Source organism: Echeneis naucrates, chromosome 1, assembly GCF_900963305.1.
Source record: "Echeneis naucrates chromosome 1, fEcheNa1.1, whole genome shotgun sequence".
Taxonomy (NCBI): Eukaryota; Metazoa; Chordata; class Actinopteri; order Carangiformes; family Echeneidae; genus Echeneis; species Echeneis naucrates.
Window position 1 is genome coordinate 23,062,412 of NC_042511.1, and position 18,250 is coordinate 23,080,661.

General features: G+C 40.2%; 1 protein-coding gene across 2 annotated transcripts in view; it reads right to left on the minus strand.

The window, feature by feature from the left end:
• Nucleotides 1-3,850: 3,850 nt before the first annotated feature.
• Nucleotides 3,851-18,250, minus strand: part of arhgap10 (Rho GTPase activating protein 10) — a 41,388-nt gene continuing 26,988 nt past the window's right edge. The window contains exons 19-23 of one of the 2 annotated variants that reach the window (XM_029506793.1): nucleotides 16,270-16,411; nucleotides 13,955-14,120; nucleotides 8,754-8,843; nucleotides 7,334-7,425; nucleotides 3,851-5,348 (exon numbers count right to left, since the gene is read on the minus strand). In XM_029506793.1, coding sequence (XP_029362653.1) covers nucleotides 5,260-5,348; nucleotides 7,334-7,425; nucleotides 8,754-8,843; nucleotides 13,955-14,120; nucleotides 16,270-16,411 — 579 coding nt within the window. In that variant the 3' untranslated portion in view covers nucleotides 3,851-5,259. Of the gene's footprint in view, nucleotides 7,426-8,753; nucleotides 8,844-13,954; nucleotides 14,121-16,269; nucleotides 16,412-18,250 lie in introns of both variants that reach the window. The other variant, XM_029506784.1, reaches the window with a different exon arrangement.

Consider the following 18,250-nt stretch of genomic DNA (forward strand, 5'->3'; position numbering starts at 1 on the left):
TTAGAGAGAGTAAAAAATAAAAATAAAGAAATAAAAAATAACAATAATCCAAAAGTATTTCTTATTTTGTAACAAGATGTAAGTAATGAGCTGTTGCTGTTGAAATGATTTCCTAATCCATGACGGTATTGTTGATGAGCACCACAATAAAATCAAGACGTCACAAACTATTGAAGCTTGAAGACGTGAAAGAAAGTTCTTGACTTTTCAGCTGGAAAATAGGAACTTCATGGAAGCGCAGAGTGAAACAAAAGATGATGTCACGACTGTCAGACGTGTGAGGATGGTCAACTCAAATTTGAATGAATTTTCTTTTGCTAGTTATTAACTGCCCTGATTTCACTAACTAACTAAAATCTGTTAAAATCGCAAAATTGTCTCAAAGGAGGGAAACAAAAAAACAAAAATAAAACTACAATCAAACATTTAATTTCTGATAATGAAAAAATCAGCCAAGATGCTATCAAGCGCCTGTACATTCTCAGCTTTGACCGTTGGGCTATATAAAAGAAGTTCAATATTTTGGGAAATACATCTCTTTATCTTAGATGATGGACACGACTCTGTTTGTGTGTGTGTGTGTGTGTGTGTGTGTGCGCATGCATGCTGAAGCTGAATCTAGAGCCTGTTAAGGTGCTAAATCTCAAAGACCTGGGGCAGCAGCTGGGGGCTGCTGAAGTCTGATAGGTGCCTTGAAAAATGTCACTTTGAGTCAATGTTTGATGATGAAGTAAAAAAACAAAACAGAAAAACAGATAAAAAACAATACAAATCTGTGGACGCGGAGAAAGCAAACTTACCCAAACTCTGTCGTCCACCCCTCTCTGCCAAATGCTCCATTAGCCACCACTAACATAACAGAAGAACACGTCAGACTGAACTGTTTGTGGTTGAGTTGCATGGTTGTTAAAATGGCCGTGTGGAATAGACATCCACAGATATTAAAGGTATCAACACTGTGATTTGGCAAAAAGCTAATTTCCCAAAATGCTGAATGAACCATTTAGATGAACCAACTGTTATTTTAATGGTCGGCTGTCACTTCCTGATTGCAAACCAGAAATAAAAACCTTTTCTCTACTTAAGGGAGCAATGTCACCTTCAAAGCCGTCCCCTTCTAAATGAGCTCCCCTTTTAGACGTGAATGACTCAGAATGTGTCCTAACCTGGCTTCATAGTAATGATCACATCACTGCCATTCCCATTTCCTGTTCACTGCAATGAATCGGGTGTAAACAGACTAAGCCATATCTCCACAGCCATAGCAGCGCATTTCTTATAAATATATAAATATAGTCAAACCCCCGCCTCATTCCAAAAGTGACTTTTTACTCTGCTTTGTACAATATTTCTCAGCAGCTCTACAGCAGACATGCAGTAAACATCCTTCAACATTAAACCAGTGAAACATCTTTGAAAACAGCTACTACTGTATATCTTGATGCACATATTGCCATACTTTGTGTTTGCAAAACTATTGCAAGATTCTAATAAAAGTGTTGAACAAATAATTTGACATGGTGCAATTTATGTGTGTGTGCGTGTGTTTTTGCATGTATGAAGTGAAATGCTAATGATCCTATATGAGCCAGAAGCTGGTGGTGAAAGGTGCTTCAAAATACAAAATACAAAAAAAAAAAAAAAAATTAATTAAATAAAATAAAAATTGGGCTGTTTGATCTGGATGAATTCAAAACAGCTGCATAAGATGGCTGGGGAGAATAATGAGCCAAAAGGAACCAAAACAAAACACAAGCGCTAGGCTGGAAAGGCAGAGATGATGTGGAGCAGCAGCAGGTAGAGCAGTCACAGGGAGAGGGGACGAAGAGCACAAAGAGAAATGGAAAGTGAAGCGAGTGAAAATGGCAGCAATAAAACATGTGAGGATGAGACTTACAGTAAAACTGTGCCTGTGGAGAAAAATCACCATTAACCTTGTTAAAGACGATCTGAAAACACGCCTGCTTTGCCAGACTGTAGAGCAGACAGTATTACTTTTTTGCTTTTTTTTTTTTTTTTTCTTTCCTCGCTCTGAATCCACAGTCCTCTCCAAATCTCTCCCAGATTTCCAATTGCTTTCACTTGTAGTCGTGCCAGATAAACAGAATCTATTGGATCAGGCTGATTTCACGGCTGCGCCCGCGCACATGGCGGCTTCTGTGGCCCACTTTCTGAGCCGATGCCCCCACCCCCCTTCCCTTCCCTTCCCCTCCCCAACCCGCTCTCCTTTATGTTTGAAATTCACTTTTCTCCAAATTCCCACTCAGTTTTCTGCCCCAATAATAGATCAAGTGTTATTCTGATTTTATTTCAGAAGATTCGCACTCTGAAGGAAACAGAGAAAAGACAAAGGGAAATATTAAGTTAGTGTGATCTCCAGCATTGTGGAGCAAGCTGGGGAAATTCAGCCATATTTGTGACACTTAATTTTGTCAGTATCTCACCGTTATGTTGCTGAAGGGCACTGATCTAAGCTGAGTCATGGCGTGGGTCTATGTTTTGGGCGGTGAAGGACACTGTCATGAGAGGTAGAGGACAGCAGGTGCACGACGAGGATTTGGGGAAACGAGAAATGAACACATCTGTCTGAGCTTTTATTGAAACATACCTAGATCAAGTCTAAACGGATGCGACACTGATGTGTCTATCAGCCCAGTCTGATATACGCTGATGAATAATGCATGCAGGGACACAGGAAGCACCATGGGTAACGCAACCTCAATTTCAAGGCCTAAAATGTGAGCCTGACCCACCCAGATTACCGCCGTTGTTTGTTGCATCGCTTTCACGAGCTTAGGAGGAAAGACAAAATGCAAAGAGCTTAACTGATTTCATAAACAAATTACTATTAGAGCAGCAGAAAAGTGGAGCACTGACTAATGAGCGCGAGAGGAGGAATAGGAAAAGGAAGGAAGGCGAGGAGGAGGGGACGGACAGAGGAGTTTTAAATAATGCTGAGAGACAGGCCGTCCAAAGCGGAGTGAGAGGCAGTCAGGGTGGATGTCTCTGTGATTCAGCAGTATTTTGGCAGAGGGGAGATGATGAAGGGCTCCGGGGGCGGGTGGAGGGAGTGACAGTGGGGGAATATTTTTGCCCATCTCATTAGCTCTGCCTCATTTCATTATGTAATCACCGGGGTCTGTGGTTACTTCAGGGGGTGGTGGTGGACATATGTGTTACACTGAGACTCGCAGCTTCAAAACCTATTTGTCTTTTTTTTTTAAGCGTGTTTCCTTCTGAACTGCACTCATAGTGGTCCTGATTATGTAACTGAGGCCAGAGCTCTGGGTCGAGAGGCCATTTGGTGTATTAATTACACAGATGTAGTCTAAGAATTAACATGCGTGAAGCAGAGACGTTAACGGATCAGGGAGGTGGAGGTGGATTAGAGCATGTTTTCTTCTGTGAAAGATTATCATCTATTTTTAATCCCCTTTTGGAAAGTTATCTTGGAAGTAGCTTTTAGTCAGATGGGCTGTTGCAAGTCAATATAGAGAGGAAGGATTACATTACAGTGCACAGCTCACTGTGGCAACACTGGCTGCACAATGAAGCCTCATTTCAATAGTAATTCTCAGACTCTGAGGGAAATTGTGGGCCTTTTTTGTGACTCAACCCAAAACATGCACAAAGCACATTTCCACAAATGTAAATCTAAACTCCACATGATCACCTCTCTGTCATCAGAACACAGCCAGTGCTTTTCTTAATATTCTGTAGTACACAATTATAATTTGTATTTATTTTGGAAAATGCAGTTGTAAGTTTGGGATAATCACAGGATCTCTATCTTGAAAAGTTGAAGTTATCATTTATCCCATCAATTTCGCAGCAAGAAGACACAATTGAATGAAGAACAAAAAAACCTTTATTTGTTTAACATTGATCAAAAGAATACCCAAAGGTATAAAAATGAAAGATGTCAAGGCCCTTTACAAACATCATAAATCAAAAGTCTTTAAATTATTGAAACTGCAACTGAAAATAAACAAATGTGCAGAACCGAATCGCTCAGAGAAATTAAAGTGTCTTGTTGAACAGCCAAGGGATGAAATGCAACATGCATACAAACTAACAATCAGTCCGATGAAAACTTAAAACCTGTCCAACACTTAACAGAGATTTGCATAATAAACTTGGCAGTCATAACTCTTTGAGGCTATATACAGTGAATGGATACTGATCGCTTATTCCTCTCAAGTTGAAGATAAAATGACGATAAAATTAAAACTGAAATTCTAACTTTTTTTGGAGTGTCTCATTTCTCTGCTCATAGGAGCATGAGCAACGTTAAAAGCAGGTTTAAAAAAAAAAAAATCTATATATATAAACAAAAAACATCATTTGACAAGGAAAGAACTTGGTTTCAATCACTCCCATATTCAGAAATATACCTCAGTTGAATCTGTCTCATGCTAGTGTTAAACACAAGAGGGTTCGTTGGGCGTCAAAGAGGCGTTTTTTCTACCGAAGAGTGTACTGAGAACGTAAGTACAGAGTACAGAGTGCACTTAAAAGTCATGCAATCATCCTGCCAATTAAATAAAATAAAACTACAATCGCAGTGTGTCTTGTTTTGATTATCTCAATCATCTTAAAATGGCGTAAAATACATCGTTTCATAGGTGAAAGTGGAAACACTCCAGTTCAGGTTCATGCTTTTCCACTGGGTGCTGAGGTTAGGGCACAGGGGTATGGCTTATCTTTCAACAGCTGAAACCTAATTTGTGTGCATCATTGTCACGATGGTGGAAAGCCACAGTGGTTTGAGCGCTGACATTTTACTTGGAGTTTCTGAGGATCATTCTTTGACTTGGCAGCTCATGGATACCATGTATAACAGGGCAGAGGAGAGATTGAGCTCTTTGACAGGCAGGTGCTCAGTCTCTGCTGCTGCTGCTAGTTACCCCAACGTTTAGAGGCTTTAGCATCTTTGTGTACAGCAAAACAGTGTAACAGTGCAAACCCCTTTTTGGAATTGGAGTGCTGAAATCGCTGTGCATATTCGACCGAAGTAAATTCAAAGAAAGGAACATGCCTTCACGTGTGTCACAAAAATCTACATGTCAGCCAAGAAATGCATATAGGTACGTTTCAAGAGCAGTCCGTCGCTAATAACGTATAGCACTTGGTTGAGAGAATTCATGGAGTTTTGGATAAACAAGGCTCGACTGTGAATTTCGAAGTTAAGACACGTGCATCTCTGCATACATTTCCCAGTGAAGGTGATGATCTGTCCATAAATATTTCCACCTGGTGCTACAGCAGCTCCACGTAGTTTTCAGGGATGAGGCCCCTCTTTCCCTCCAGCTCCCCCTCCAGCCAGCCCGGCTCTCTCGACTGGGTCACTGCATGAGAGGGGACAGCGTCACCAGGGGAACAACACCGAAGGAGGGGCAGGTGGGGGGGTTGTGGGGGACGAGGACAGACAGAGGACACAGAGCATCCAGCGATATATATATATATGCACATGTGTCAGAGTGAAGGAAGGAAAGGTTTGAAGGCGGGCGAGGCAATTATGCAGTTACACAAAACTACGCTGTGACTCATTTTATCTGAACTGTAAATCTCCACTCTGTTTATGGATCCCACTTTTCTTGAGTTTCACCAGCAGCTGCAAAACGGAGCTCTCACAAATTGTTAAGTATGACAGATGTGTCATACTTGTGTGAACATTTTTGTGCCATGCCTTTTCAAAATCCTCTCTGGATTCTTGATTTGTCAACAAAATGAGCCAATTTAGAATTGTGAGTGCACCTCCAAGTCAGCAGATGCATGGATAAAAAGTCAGTCAGAAGTTTTAAGGTCACAGACAATACACCACCTAACTGAATACATAGTTTTCTACCAACAAAGTCCACCGTCCTTTCTCTGTCACTTGGACTTAACCCTGAGCGTACGAGTGACTTTAAAGCATAGTGAAAGAAAAGGAGCGACCTCAGAGAAAATTGAGAGCAAAATATTTGAACATAAAACCAATATGAAGTTGACTGACAGATCGATTGAAAATAGCAATGATATCTGTTATAAATACTTTCTCATGTTATTAAATGATGTTTAATATAAACTATATTTTTCCCAATTAAGAATAATAACAAATACATGAGAATACATCTTGAATAAAACATGAAACAACTAAAAAACAAAACTCTATCAGGTCCGTGAAGGCACCTTAAATCACAGTTTGATATAGATTGAGAATTTGAGAATGTATATATGAAAGGCAAAGCTGCTGCCTCAATGTAAAGGGTGAGAAAAACAAATGAAGAATTCAATGTCTCAGAAAAATTTTCAGACCTTTTGTCTCTTTGCTCATCTGTTATGCACAAAGTTCAGTTGAAAAAGCATAAATACATTTGGAAAGAATGGAATTGTGGAGCAAAATGTGTAAAACGTCAAGGGTCTCTGAGATACTGTAGATGCTTTGTTACTGAGAAACCCATCATGTAGCATTTATTTGACATGTCAGTCACTTCATCTGAGCCTGACTAAGAAAGAATATAAACAAAACTATATTTAAACTCCCCAAAATTAGCATGAAGGTAACTGGAGAATTAGTCTAGAATAATGAAATTTGCTTTATGATAATGTGACACTTTTTTTTTGTCTTAGTTTTTTTATTTTTCAGATAATATTAGTCTACAGTGATATACTTGAACTCCACTGTGTATTTAAATAATGTTTTCCTCAATCATCATTAAATTATCTATCCTGACATGAACTCCTCCATCCAACATTGAATAAAGAGGCATCAAAAAAATTGGTCACATTCAGAAAAACGTGACCAAAGTCATGTGTGAGTAATGTAATCTAATATATATATATACATATTTGGTGACAGCTGTCAGATCTTGGATATTTAAACTATAAATTGGGTTAAGTCTGCGGGGGGAGCTGACGAAATTCAAGAGAAATACAAGATGGGCAGAAAAACAAGTCAGATAATTACTAATAACATGATGATAGACCATAACAGCAAATAAAATACAATGTATTGTGGGATCTTACCAAAGAAGTCCCTACTTATCCCCTGTGAAGGCTACAGAATATCTACAGTGTCTGTGTCTCACAAGAGGGTTTTGACAAAAAGCGGGAACTACAAAATCCTCATTTCCTCTGAGAGTGATTAAAGCTCAGTTGAGCCTCTTCCCAGACACAGTGAAGAGCAAATCTGTGTCTACTGCACCCACCATCCCCACCGCTCCCTGTTCTGCCTCTCCTCGTCTCCTCTCTCTGTTCGATTGAAGATCAGATTGGGTGTTCGGTTTTCCTCCAAATCCAATATGCCAAGTTTGGTTCTGAGTGAGCGACTGGTGTAGGCGATAACACTTACCAGCGGTGAATATTGCACCGACCTGGAAGGAGAGCTCAGAGTCGTGCTCAGCCTCACATGGGTACACTGCCTTGGCTTTCCTGCTGGTGACACTGAAAAATGAAGGCAATCAGTGAGCTGGCGGAGCTTTGAGGAGGATTACTGTATAGTTCAATCTGGACCCGAGGCCTGCTTGTTCATTCACTCACTAGCCTGAAACAGCCGAAATGGGCCAAACTGGAAAATAAGTAAAAGTGCAAAGAGAGGAGCCGGACTGCTACACACAGTTGTCTTGCCCTATCTCCAGTCTGGATGGACTTGCGAGCAAGTCAATACACACTGACACGTGCCTGTGTGCATGCACCAACACAATAAGACGCAGCACTGTTTGTAGCCATTTCTGTACGGCCAAAAGAAAGGCAGGGGCACATTGGGTTCGCGCTATCTACGGTGGTGGGGGGGCTCTAAAGTAGGTTTGGGCACAGACGGGTTGAATAGAAATCTCCCTTCACTGTGCTTCAGGTTTAAAATTCACATTTGTGAGTTTAGAAGCAGCATTTTAAATAGTTTGATGTAAAAGAGTGCTGCCAAAGAAACCATATTCACTGCTCTGCAAAGGTTAGTAAAAAGCTATATTTATGCCACTTTGCTCCCGAAAACATAAAAAACTGTTTCCACAAAAAAGGTTGTTTTGCCCAGCATTGCAAACCGTTATCTCGAACACCAGCAACATTACCATGTAGGATTTGTGCCTTCAACACATGATGCCCTGATAAATATTTCATATTCTTTCTGCAGAGCAACAACAATGTAGGATGAGAGAGGAGAAAGAAGATATACAAACTGGGAAAAAAAAAGTCTGTGGTCACAGAGTTGTCAATTCTGCAATGTTCAGCCGGGTTCTTGAATTCAGAATTTTGGAAGAATGCAGTCCCATGGAACTGCATTTGGAAAAAATGGGGATTTGTATTTACATGAAAATATTAATAGACTGCAAATGAATGGCCGAGCTTTTTGCAATTACTTCTGCAACTTCTGAGAGCATAGAAAATGAATTAATCATTTATTCTGGATGAAGCAGAGGAACTGCTTAGTATAATGGACAAACTCTTTACACAGCACCATTCAGTTCACCTCCATAGTCATGTGTGTATCTGGTGTTTGACAAAAAAAGAGAGAGAGAGAGAGAGAAGCCTGCTGCTTCAGCTAATGCCAAAAGTTGTATTGTGCCAAAATCCCTCTTATGTAAACTAAATCATTGGATGGGCGAATTTAGTCTGAAAAGGGAGGGAAAATTTGGAGGTGCAGGACTCCATGTAGATTTGAGATGAGTAAGGGAATTAGTGAAAAGACAAAAGTTAAAGAATGTAGAGATTGAGATTAGAGTGCGACATTTTCCTAATGAGAGCAAAGAGAAAACAAAGAAAGGACCCCATCTTACTTCTCTGATGGCTTTTCTTTATCTGAAGTGGTGGCAGCCGGTTGAGTCTCTCCTGAAGCTCCAGGAGTGGACCACAAAGCTCCTGCAGGTCTGTAGAGGAAGAAACAGACACTGGGCTCTCATTCACCATTCAGGATTAACAGAAATTACACAATGTTGGAAGCAAAGCAACAAGTGAGATAAATCTGTTGTCATGGAGACAACGTGAGAGACATTTCTACACCAGTCTGGTGCATCGTAATGGTGTGTAAGTTAAACATTAGGGTGTAGGTTTATCAATAAAAGATTGAAATGCAGCCAAATGAAGAATAAGAGTACATCATCACACTGGAGTCACCTTGAGGAAGAACAAATTCTCAGTCTTTTTTTAGCACAACCACACTGCAGCTTACTCCTTTTTATCAGGATAAAATCTACAGCCTGCACACATTGAGAATTAAAAAAGGAGTAACAGACTTTCACAGATTCAATCAGCTCGTCTACTCCGTCTGCCAAAAGAACGGACATTGGCCACAACAACCTGCAAGATTAACTTAAAGTGCAGCTTTCATATATTTTCCACAGAATTTTACTCCAATTTCTGACTAATAAATTTCAGTCCAAAATCATTGACTGACTTTATCTGCAAAAGGTGGATGCCGTGGATTCAAATAGAGGGATGCAAATGGTCATGAATTAAACATGATGTTTGAATTCAGGAAGAATATTCACACAGAGGCAGATGTTTGTCCTTCTTTTCAGAGAACAGCCCAAAATAATATTGTAATTTAATAACCATCACTAAGAATCATACAGGAGGAATGAAGGCCAGTTAAACTTGAATATATTAAAAACCACACTGAGGGACAATCAGTACCATCAGTGCATAACCATTTAGCACAACCCAAACATCTATCTAAATGAACCACAGATCTATTGACATTCAGATAACATAAAAGGTCATTTGAGGATTTAGCATAAAAATTGTTTCATACTTGAAAAATAAGTAATTATTAACTATTGTTTGTGGAAGAATAAAGTGCTCGTGTTTCATAGCTGTGTAGAATCTGTGTGAAGGATTTCTGAAGCTTTTCTAGCTTTCCTTTACTTTCCTGCCCATGGAGTAATGCATATAGTTTGTGTTTGTGTAAAGCCAGAGAATAACACACCAACACTTTGACCATAACCTTTAACTGTTACAGTTGTAGCTTTGATTTACACTTGCTGTTGTCAGTGCCAACAAGTCTATGGGCGACCTACAGGATGGAGGTGGGGGTCCTGGTAAAGGCAGAGTGGTGCACAGGAGAGCACGAGTCGAAGCCAGGCATCCCTCTGTGTTTCATGCCTGCCCCAGGGCCAGTGCTAATACAGCACATAATGAGCAAATTGCTCCTAGCTGCCGCTCCCATAGAGACGTTAATAAAGGCAATTAGAGGGAGCAGCTGGGGAGGGGCTGGAGGTTGATAGGATGTTGTGAATAGTGGTTACGGTGGCACTGGTGAGGGAGAGCAAGATAGGGACTACCTTAAGGGAAGACATGGTAGGGGATCTTCTGTGGACATAGGTGGAGGTGAGCACACAGTTTCCCCTCTGCATTGCCTCTTCAACTAATTTCTTCCCCTGCCTCCCTATCCGAGCGCTTGTCCATCCCCAGCGGTGGCTGCTCCGTTTGGGCCTGGCCTGACTGTAGGTGATTTATAGCTCTGCAGCAGTCTGGGGCCACTGTGGTGCTCAGCTGCTCCACATCAGCATGGGGGGACAGTGCGCTGCAGTGCAGCAAATCCACTCATTAACCTGGGCCCAGGCACAACCACTGTCTGCCTGGGTCTCAGCCAAGAGGAGGGAGAGCAGAGAAGCACATTGCCCACCTGCAGGTGAACACACGCCCATCCTCACAAAACCACTGAATGAAATAACATTTAAAAACGAACACACAGACACACAAACACATACATATGTATACGCATTTAAGAAAAGTTATGAATACATCCATCTAACTGTTTATTTCAGCTGGAGGAGGATTACACAGATCCTTGAAGATTTCTTAAATAAACAAGATATCTAAATAATTATAGAATAAACAGTTAGAGGAAATCAGTGCATGCCACATGGCTGCCCTAGAAACTTGGTAAATGTACCAGAGGTAAATGGATTCATCCCAAAATTGCTCTAACAATTACAGCTAAGCCAAACCGAGGGAAATCGTTTGCCATTTCTCTTTAACAAAAATAGCATCAAGCTTTGAATTGCTCATCCGTTGTTTTTACACATCATAGACCTAGCTAAGCCTCTTCTGTAAACATGATTAAATACAGTAAATGGGGACTCAAGTGAAATGCACTGTATGTGAGGACTACAAAAAAAAAAAAAAAAAAGTGTTGGTAATATTTTTTTAAGCTTTTTAAGCTATATTAAGTTTGAAGTTCTGAGGAAATATTATCATCTTAATATAACAATATTGAGAGGAAGTAAAAAGCACAATATCTAATATTATATAACTCCAAAGTGAACTATAACGGTAGGTTTTTTGGTGTATCATTTTAGGAACCAGAGTTATTGCACAGCCAAGTTAGTAGCAGGGAGAAATTCATCAAGAAAAGTGGACTGCTGCTTCTCATTATTGTAGGAATTTTACCCACCAGCATCCAGGCCTCGTTGATCCTGGCAGGGAGCTAACACGAGGATGTGCAGGGCTATCAGCTGCCTTTCTACTGAAGGAAAAGGGGCAGTGGTGGGATTTAGCAGTGTTTCTCGTAGAAGGTACGATCAAAAGCTACAGCCAAGCTTCCTGCCCAGCCACAGCCAGTTTGGGTGGGCAGGAAATAAGGTCTGATCCACCATTTTATGATCCACAGCTGTCTGCTAGGAAAGGCATCGAGGGCTAGAGTTGGGGCAGTGAAGAGGATGGAAAAAAGCCCCCGTCCCTCGAAAAATAAATAAATAAAATAAAATAAAAAAAATTCCACCTTCATTGGACAGCACTTGGGGAAACAGTACCAATAGGAGTGGCTGTGACTGAATTCAGGGAGAAGCAGAGTAATGAAGCAAGACATTGAAGATGACAGAGATGATAAATCACAACACAGTCCACAACGAGTTATTGCATGATATAGTGACTCAGGATGCATTTGTGGATGACCAGGCAGATTCTGCTGCAGCAGGAAAATTAGTAAAATGTGCTGTTTTCCAGGTGTACTTTTGAGCACACCACAGTGCAGATAACACATTCCTGAGAGGGGCTGGAAATAATCTAGGAAAAGCCACCCCTACTGATCTTTTTGGCTCGGGATGGACCCGAATCCCTGGGTTCCAGGCCAGAGAGGTGCTGTGCTAACAGGTCTTCAGCATCTCACATGCTAAGATTTATGAGTGAACAAAGCCAGGGCGACACCCTGTGACATATGGCGCAAGTCTTCATAAAGGGACAGGGGCTGCAGCTATAAGGGTAAACAAGATAAATATCTCCCCAATGTCAATACGATTTACACGGCCAACGCACGGCCACCTGTCTCCCAAACAAATAAGAGCTGAGATTTACGACCTCCTCCTGGTTACTCCTTCCGTCCTCCAACATGAAGCCACATATGTGGGAAAACAGAGCAAAAAATGCCCACAGGGGTAAAAAAAAAAAAAAAAGGAGTTGGTTACGTAAGTAACGTAGAGCCTTGAATGTCTAATCATACAACTTTGACACTGCTTGTATCAAAAGCTTGATACAAACAGGCCCACACACACACACACACACACACAGAGGTCAGTATGAGACAATCACATTGTCCTCTGTCGGGTTGTGAGGTAGATTTGTTTTTATTTTACAGGTCTTTTCAGCGGATAGCGAAGGGGAAGGGGACACTAAATGAGAAAAAGTCCATTTCAAGGTGAATGTGTAGACATGACACAGCAGAGAGTCTAACATCTGCAGCATAGCCCAATAATTTATCTCTCACATCAGCATTCAAGACAAGTCATAGGCTGGAAACAACAAAATGGACCAAGGACTTAGTAGAAAAATTGAGGACAGAGAGGAGTAGCACAGCAGGCATCAAACTCCCGAATCATTTTCTGTCCAGTATTGGTGCCAAGACAGGGAGGGGGGTGAAAACAACAGTTGACATTTGACTGACAGTGTAGGGACTGATGCTAAACATCCCTTTTACTTCACTTTTTCAAGTCTATCAATAAAGATTTATATGTTTTCTTTGCCATTCCGCTCGAAACAAATCAATATTCTTGTTCATGATTACAAATAGTTTCTTGCTTCTTTTTTTTAAAGAAGACAGAATACAAATAATAGCAGAACTGGGCTCGAACCTTAAAGGTTATGAAAGTTTCGCTGCCACCTATGATGCAACATAGGAGTAAAACTGAATTGTGTTTGGATGCATCAATGGGGGAGAAGAACTATCACTAAACTGTCAGAGTTTTAGCCTCCATTTACCGACTCTATTGGAGTGTACTGCAAACTGACAGGAGGATTCACGCATGGTTTTATTCTGCAACATGAAACAACAATTGACAGTGAAGCTAAGTTGTTGTCTATTAGGAACATTAAAAAAGAGGGCAGAGAAAGTGTGCAGAAATATGCATTGTTATTTTTTTTTTTCTTGAGGAAGAGTAGGTCAGGAGGATCATGATCGGCCTGAGACAAATATTAACAATTAATGAAACAATAATAATTCCAAAAAAGAAAAATATCTTCATACCTTAAAACATCTTAGCCAGGAACTTACTTTGACATGAATCTTGACACCAACAAACAAAATATATCTGTTCCGTAGAGTCTCACTTTAATAATGTTAATAAAAATAACACAAATGCTTATAAACTGTGTCTGTTTGTGTTTTGTGAATGTGGAATAATTGATGTGATGGTTCAGTGAATGGACTTTAAGAATAGGCACATATCCTATTGATTACAGAAGAAAACAGAACCAAATCATTCAAAAGTTGTACGATCCAGAATCAGTATGTATGTTAGAATGTAATTATCAACCCTGAGGCTAGCCTGTAGGACACAAACAAAGAAGTCTTGTACGCAATACATAATTTAAGATCCCAAGGTTGAGAATCCCTGAATTTCTGTTCTAGTTCTGATCCTTTCAGTGTACATTTTCCCACTTTTGAATGTAAACCCTGTATTTCTCATTCGTGACTTGTTTACAGTGGACCAGGCAGCACCTACACTTTGAGTAGTGCAGTCATGTATTGATCTGAGGTACTCACCTGGAGCTGCTGCCTGAGCTGAGGCTGGAGTTAAGTGGGGCATCGTCACTCTTCTCGGGAGGCGTCTCTGAGGCTGAGGCTGACGATGACTGGGATGATACAGACTCATTGCTGCCCATTGACGTCTCATCTGCAGTCAGGCTGGAACAGTTTGCCCCGGATGACACTAAGGGGAGGGAGTTTTTATTTTTTTTTCCAATTGTCTATTGTACTTTAAAAGATTCACAGGCATATTTCAGTTCAGTGATTATAGCCTGATAAAACTGCCGGATAATCTATCAATAGATAAGCTAATGCTGCAACGAGACTTTATAAATCCAACTGCAGTTAAAACAACTGAGATTCACAACCAAGTTTTTATTGTTTATAATAATTCTTCCGCACTCATAGGCAGGCACCTAAAAAACACAAGGGAGATCAAAGCTCTTTTGGTTCAATTTCACTGTCAACCACAAATCTTGCTTTGGGGAGAAGCAAACAAGGAACTGTTGCTGAAAAAAAAAAAAAAAAAAAAAAAAAAAAAAAAAGAAGAAAGAGGGTGATTTGCTTGGATCATTTCTTCTCTATTTCCCAGATGAACACTTATCAAAGAAAGCATTTAAACCAAGTCCATATTTAATTAAGACTGAATTGGTGCTAGCCTTATAATGATTTAAGAATTATATCATATGTATGTGTATTTTCAGCCTGAAGATAGAGAAAGTGTCAAAACTAGTAATACACCTATGGGTAGACAATTAGTGCATAGAACGTTTAATTAAAATCTTTAAACATTTAACACATATTTACAAACAAACCATGTGGTGAGACAGATGTAATGTAGCTGTCCTGATATGTTCTGACTGATTAGATCTCATATTGGACACAGGTGGATCCATACTTGAAATTATACAAGGTCAACAATTATAAGATAATCAAGATGCATTTATCCCATCACGAAAGGTGTAGCAGTAGCACATAACACTCCACACTATTTGGCAGTATCAAAAGTAATAAGCTCAATATTTAAGCACATTTCAAATTTTAAAGCAGCTATATTTTTAGGATAACAATGTATCAAATGACAATGTGAAAACAATGTGAGAATGTGACAACTGCTTGCTAACAAATCTACAGAGAATTATCAGCTGAAGCTGCAGCTCTACTCAGCTCTAAAGAGCTTATTAAGAGGTGTAGCTGTTCACCCTGTAACTTTGTTGTCTTGGTTCACTGTCACCCACATTTATGGTGCAGGTTTTACAGCAAATATCCTCTAAGGCTCAATTATACTTTTTCAGCCAAGCAACAAACAGGAGAGACATAGCAACCAATGAACTGGTTAGGCTGATGGCGACCAAAAACAGAGCTAAAAGTGCTAAAAATGTTGGACTAAGTTCCCAGAAACACAATTCCAAATGGATGGATACAAATTCTTTCTGTACCAACGGAATGTGTAACCTTCAATTGATTCACCTTATTAACATAAACAGTGTGATGTCAGTGCATAAGAAGAACTGTGCAACAAATGAACAACTAATTTGTAATTATATCCTCAAAAACAAGATTTACCTGCACTGAAAAGCTTTCTGATGGAAAGAATGATGAATTCAGTTCCAAATGAAATCTATAGTTTTCTAGACTTGTATGCATGTGACAGGAGTCACATCCAAAATACTCAAACTCATGTGTTTTCTATTGCATCATCCTGGAATTTGCTTTTATCCTGTGAATGCTGAAACAACTTGTTTTAAATCCATTATGGGGGACCCATATAAAAAACACAAAGGTTAAAAAAGGATTATACCTTTCATCCCTAATATTTAAATACCCCATGATAAAAAGCTGGTGGGAGGGAGGCAAAGAGAGACAATCTGGTAAGCAGATTTAGACTCCCTTGGTATTGTGGAGAGGAAGGGATTTGACTGGTCCTGGATCAGAACATGTGTGGAGTTAGATTTGTTTGGGTCATCAGGTCAGGTGATCAGCTCTCCTGATGCATATATATATATATATATATATATATTTTATTCCCCCTGACTTATTGAACTCGTTAACTAGCAATCCCTTTTGATACTCTAAAAGTTACCTTTAGGCACACAATCAATGATATAAGGCAGTCCAGCAGCAAAGGCCATGATAGTGACAATATAAAAGAGCCCATCATTTTTTTTAAAGCTCATATGATTTTAGAACGATTGCAATACCTGCACCTCCCACTACTGCGCTCTTGGCCGCAAGTTGGGAACCAATGCTGAATAGTCTTTTCTTGACTCAGTTTTTTTACAGTATATTCAAAGGTTTGAAAATACATAGAACCACATGTGTACATGTCTTACCATTTTGAATGTCTAAGGCCTGTGGATTGTAAACAGCCAGAGGCCGATTCTGTCGGCTCAGCTTCTTGGACTGCCTTGTGGGAGCGGAGGATGCTGGGGCAGCAGGTGAAGGAGGGCATGACTCCGGAGCATCTGTAAAGATCTGAATACAGAGTGAAAGCGTAAGTCTCTACCAAGAAATCAAGTACGAGGTAAAGAGTGTTGAGGAGTAGCAACATAGTGTCCTCAGCTGACCTCACTTAAGTGAACAGGATTTGAAACTCACAAGCTTTATGTAGTGGTACATGAATGGAAAAAAGCCATTTGCAGCCACAGCATGTGCTCCTAGGGAAAGCCAAGCAGCTCATTGATTGGACCCTGAAAACTGCATGTGAGAGGATTTTGTTTGTGCCAAAATAAGCAAGAGTGGCTCCACATGTAATGCAATCACATCACATCCAGAAATCTGGGTCTAAGCAAAGGTGACACTTCTCCTAAGAGAAATTGACCTACTCTCTAAAAGAGTGGTGAGTAAAATAAACAGAGTTTGGAATAAAGGAGGCCTGGCCAACTGGCGCAGCCTGTTTACACCGGGCCGTGTTTACATATAAACTTCAGATGTGTAGTTAAAAGAGAATAGAGCTGCAGAGGAGAGGAAGTCTCAGCAGAGCCTCAGAAAGGATCACAGACGAAGAGGGTATGGAGGCAGGGAAGGAGAGAGAGCAAGTGAGGAAGTGAGGGAGAGAGCGAGAGAGAGAGAAAGAAAGTGGCAGAGTAAGTGAGACAGAGTGTGAACAGGAGAGGCAGACACAGAGGAGGAGGCATGAGAGAGCGAGAGAGAGAGAGAGAGAGAGAGAGAGAGAGAGAGAGAGAGAGAGAGAGAGAGAGAGAGAGAGAGAAAGTTTGCAGGAGAAAGGCAGATAGAAAAAGTGAGAAATCTGATATGGCTGAGAGTTTCTGCTGCTTCACTCTCCCTCTCCCTCTCGCCTTTCTCCACAGATGGAGGTGAATGTAAAACAGAGTCTACTGTGGGTATCTGGGGGTATCAACAGTCTGGAGTGGGACTCAGCTGTGAAAAAAGTTAATGCCTGTCTGTCTGTCTGTCTGTCTGCTCAACTTTTCCCCTCCTCTAACACGCTGTACTTTCCAAAATGCTCTTGCTGCATTCTAACACTACATCCTTTATCACCTGGACGGTGTTGGATACCCCTGGGTAGTCTCAGAGACAAGCAGTATACACTGTGCTGCTGGTGTTGTTTTAACACATTTGTATACCCTGTAGGTTTGCACTCGGCCTCTTTAGTCTCTCACACCACATTTTATATTTGTAAGCTTGGGTGGAGATATTATTCACAACACAAATCATCTCCCATTAATGAAACTGGATAAAAAAAAATAATACAAAATAAAAATAAAAATAAAAATCACTAAAAGCTCCTGGTTTCATCTGATTCTACACAGTGCACAGTGCAGTGCTGCTCCAAACAGATTAGAAAACTAATCTCAAACCTTTTTCTCTTTTGACACGGGGAATTATCTGCCTTTGAGGATTGATACTGATTAATGACATTCTGGGGAGATTACATGATCCCATGAACTACATATTATGAAATAACTCATAACCAAAACAAATGTATTAAGGCAGGCAAAGGACCTTCCAAAAATTAGAAAATGTACATGACAATCTACGTACTGATCAACCAAAATGAAGAGAATATAATGTGTTTAACGCCGGTGTAAGCACTTAGGGCTCCCCCTATTGGCCAGATAAAAAAAAACAAAACTCTAGCGCACAAAACTGCTGTCTAACTCCACTGTACCTACCTATAGGATATCCAAGTTTATAACTCATTATTTTGTACAGCAGGAAATAAATACTATATGCATATTCCAAAACAGACCACAAAGTCCCCACTGTATAATATGACATATTTTCATAGCTGGAACATTTGTTTAAAGCAGCTGACTTGAAGGTTGATATGGTATGATTTATATGTGAATA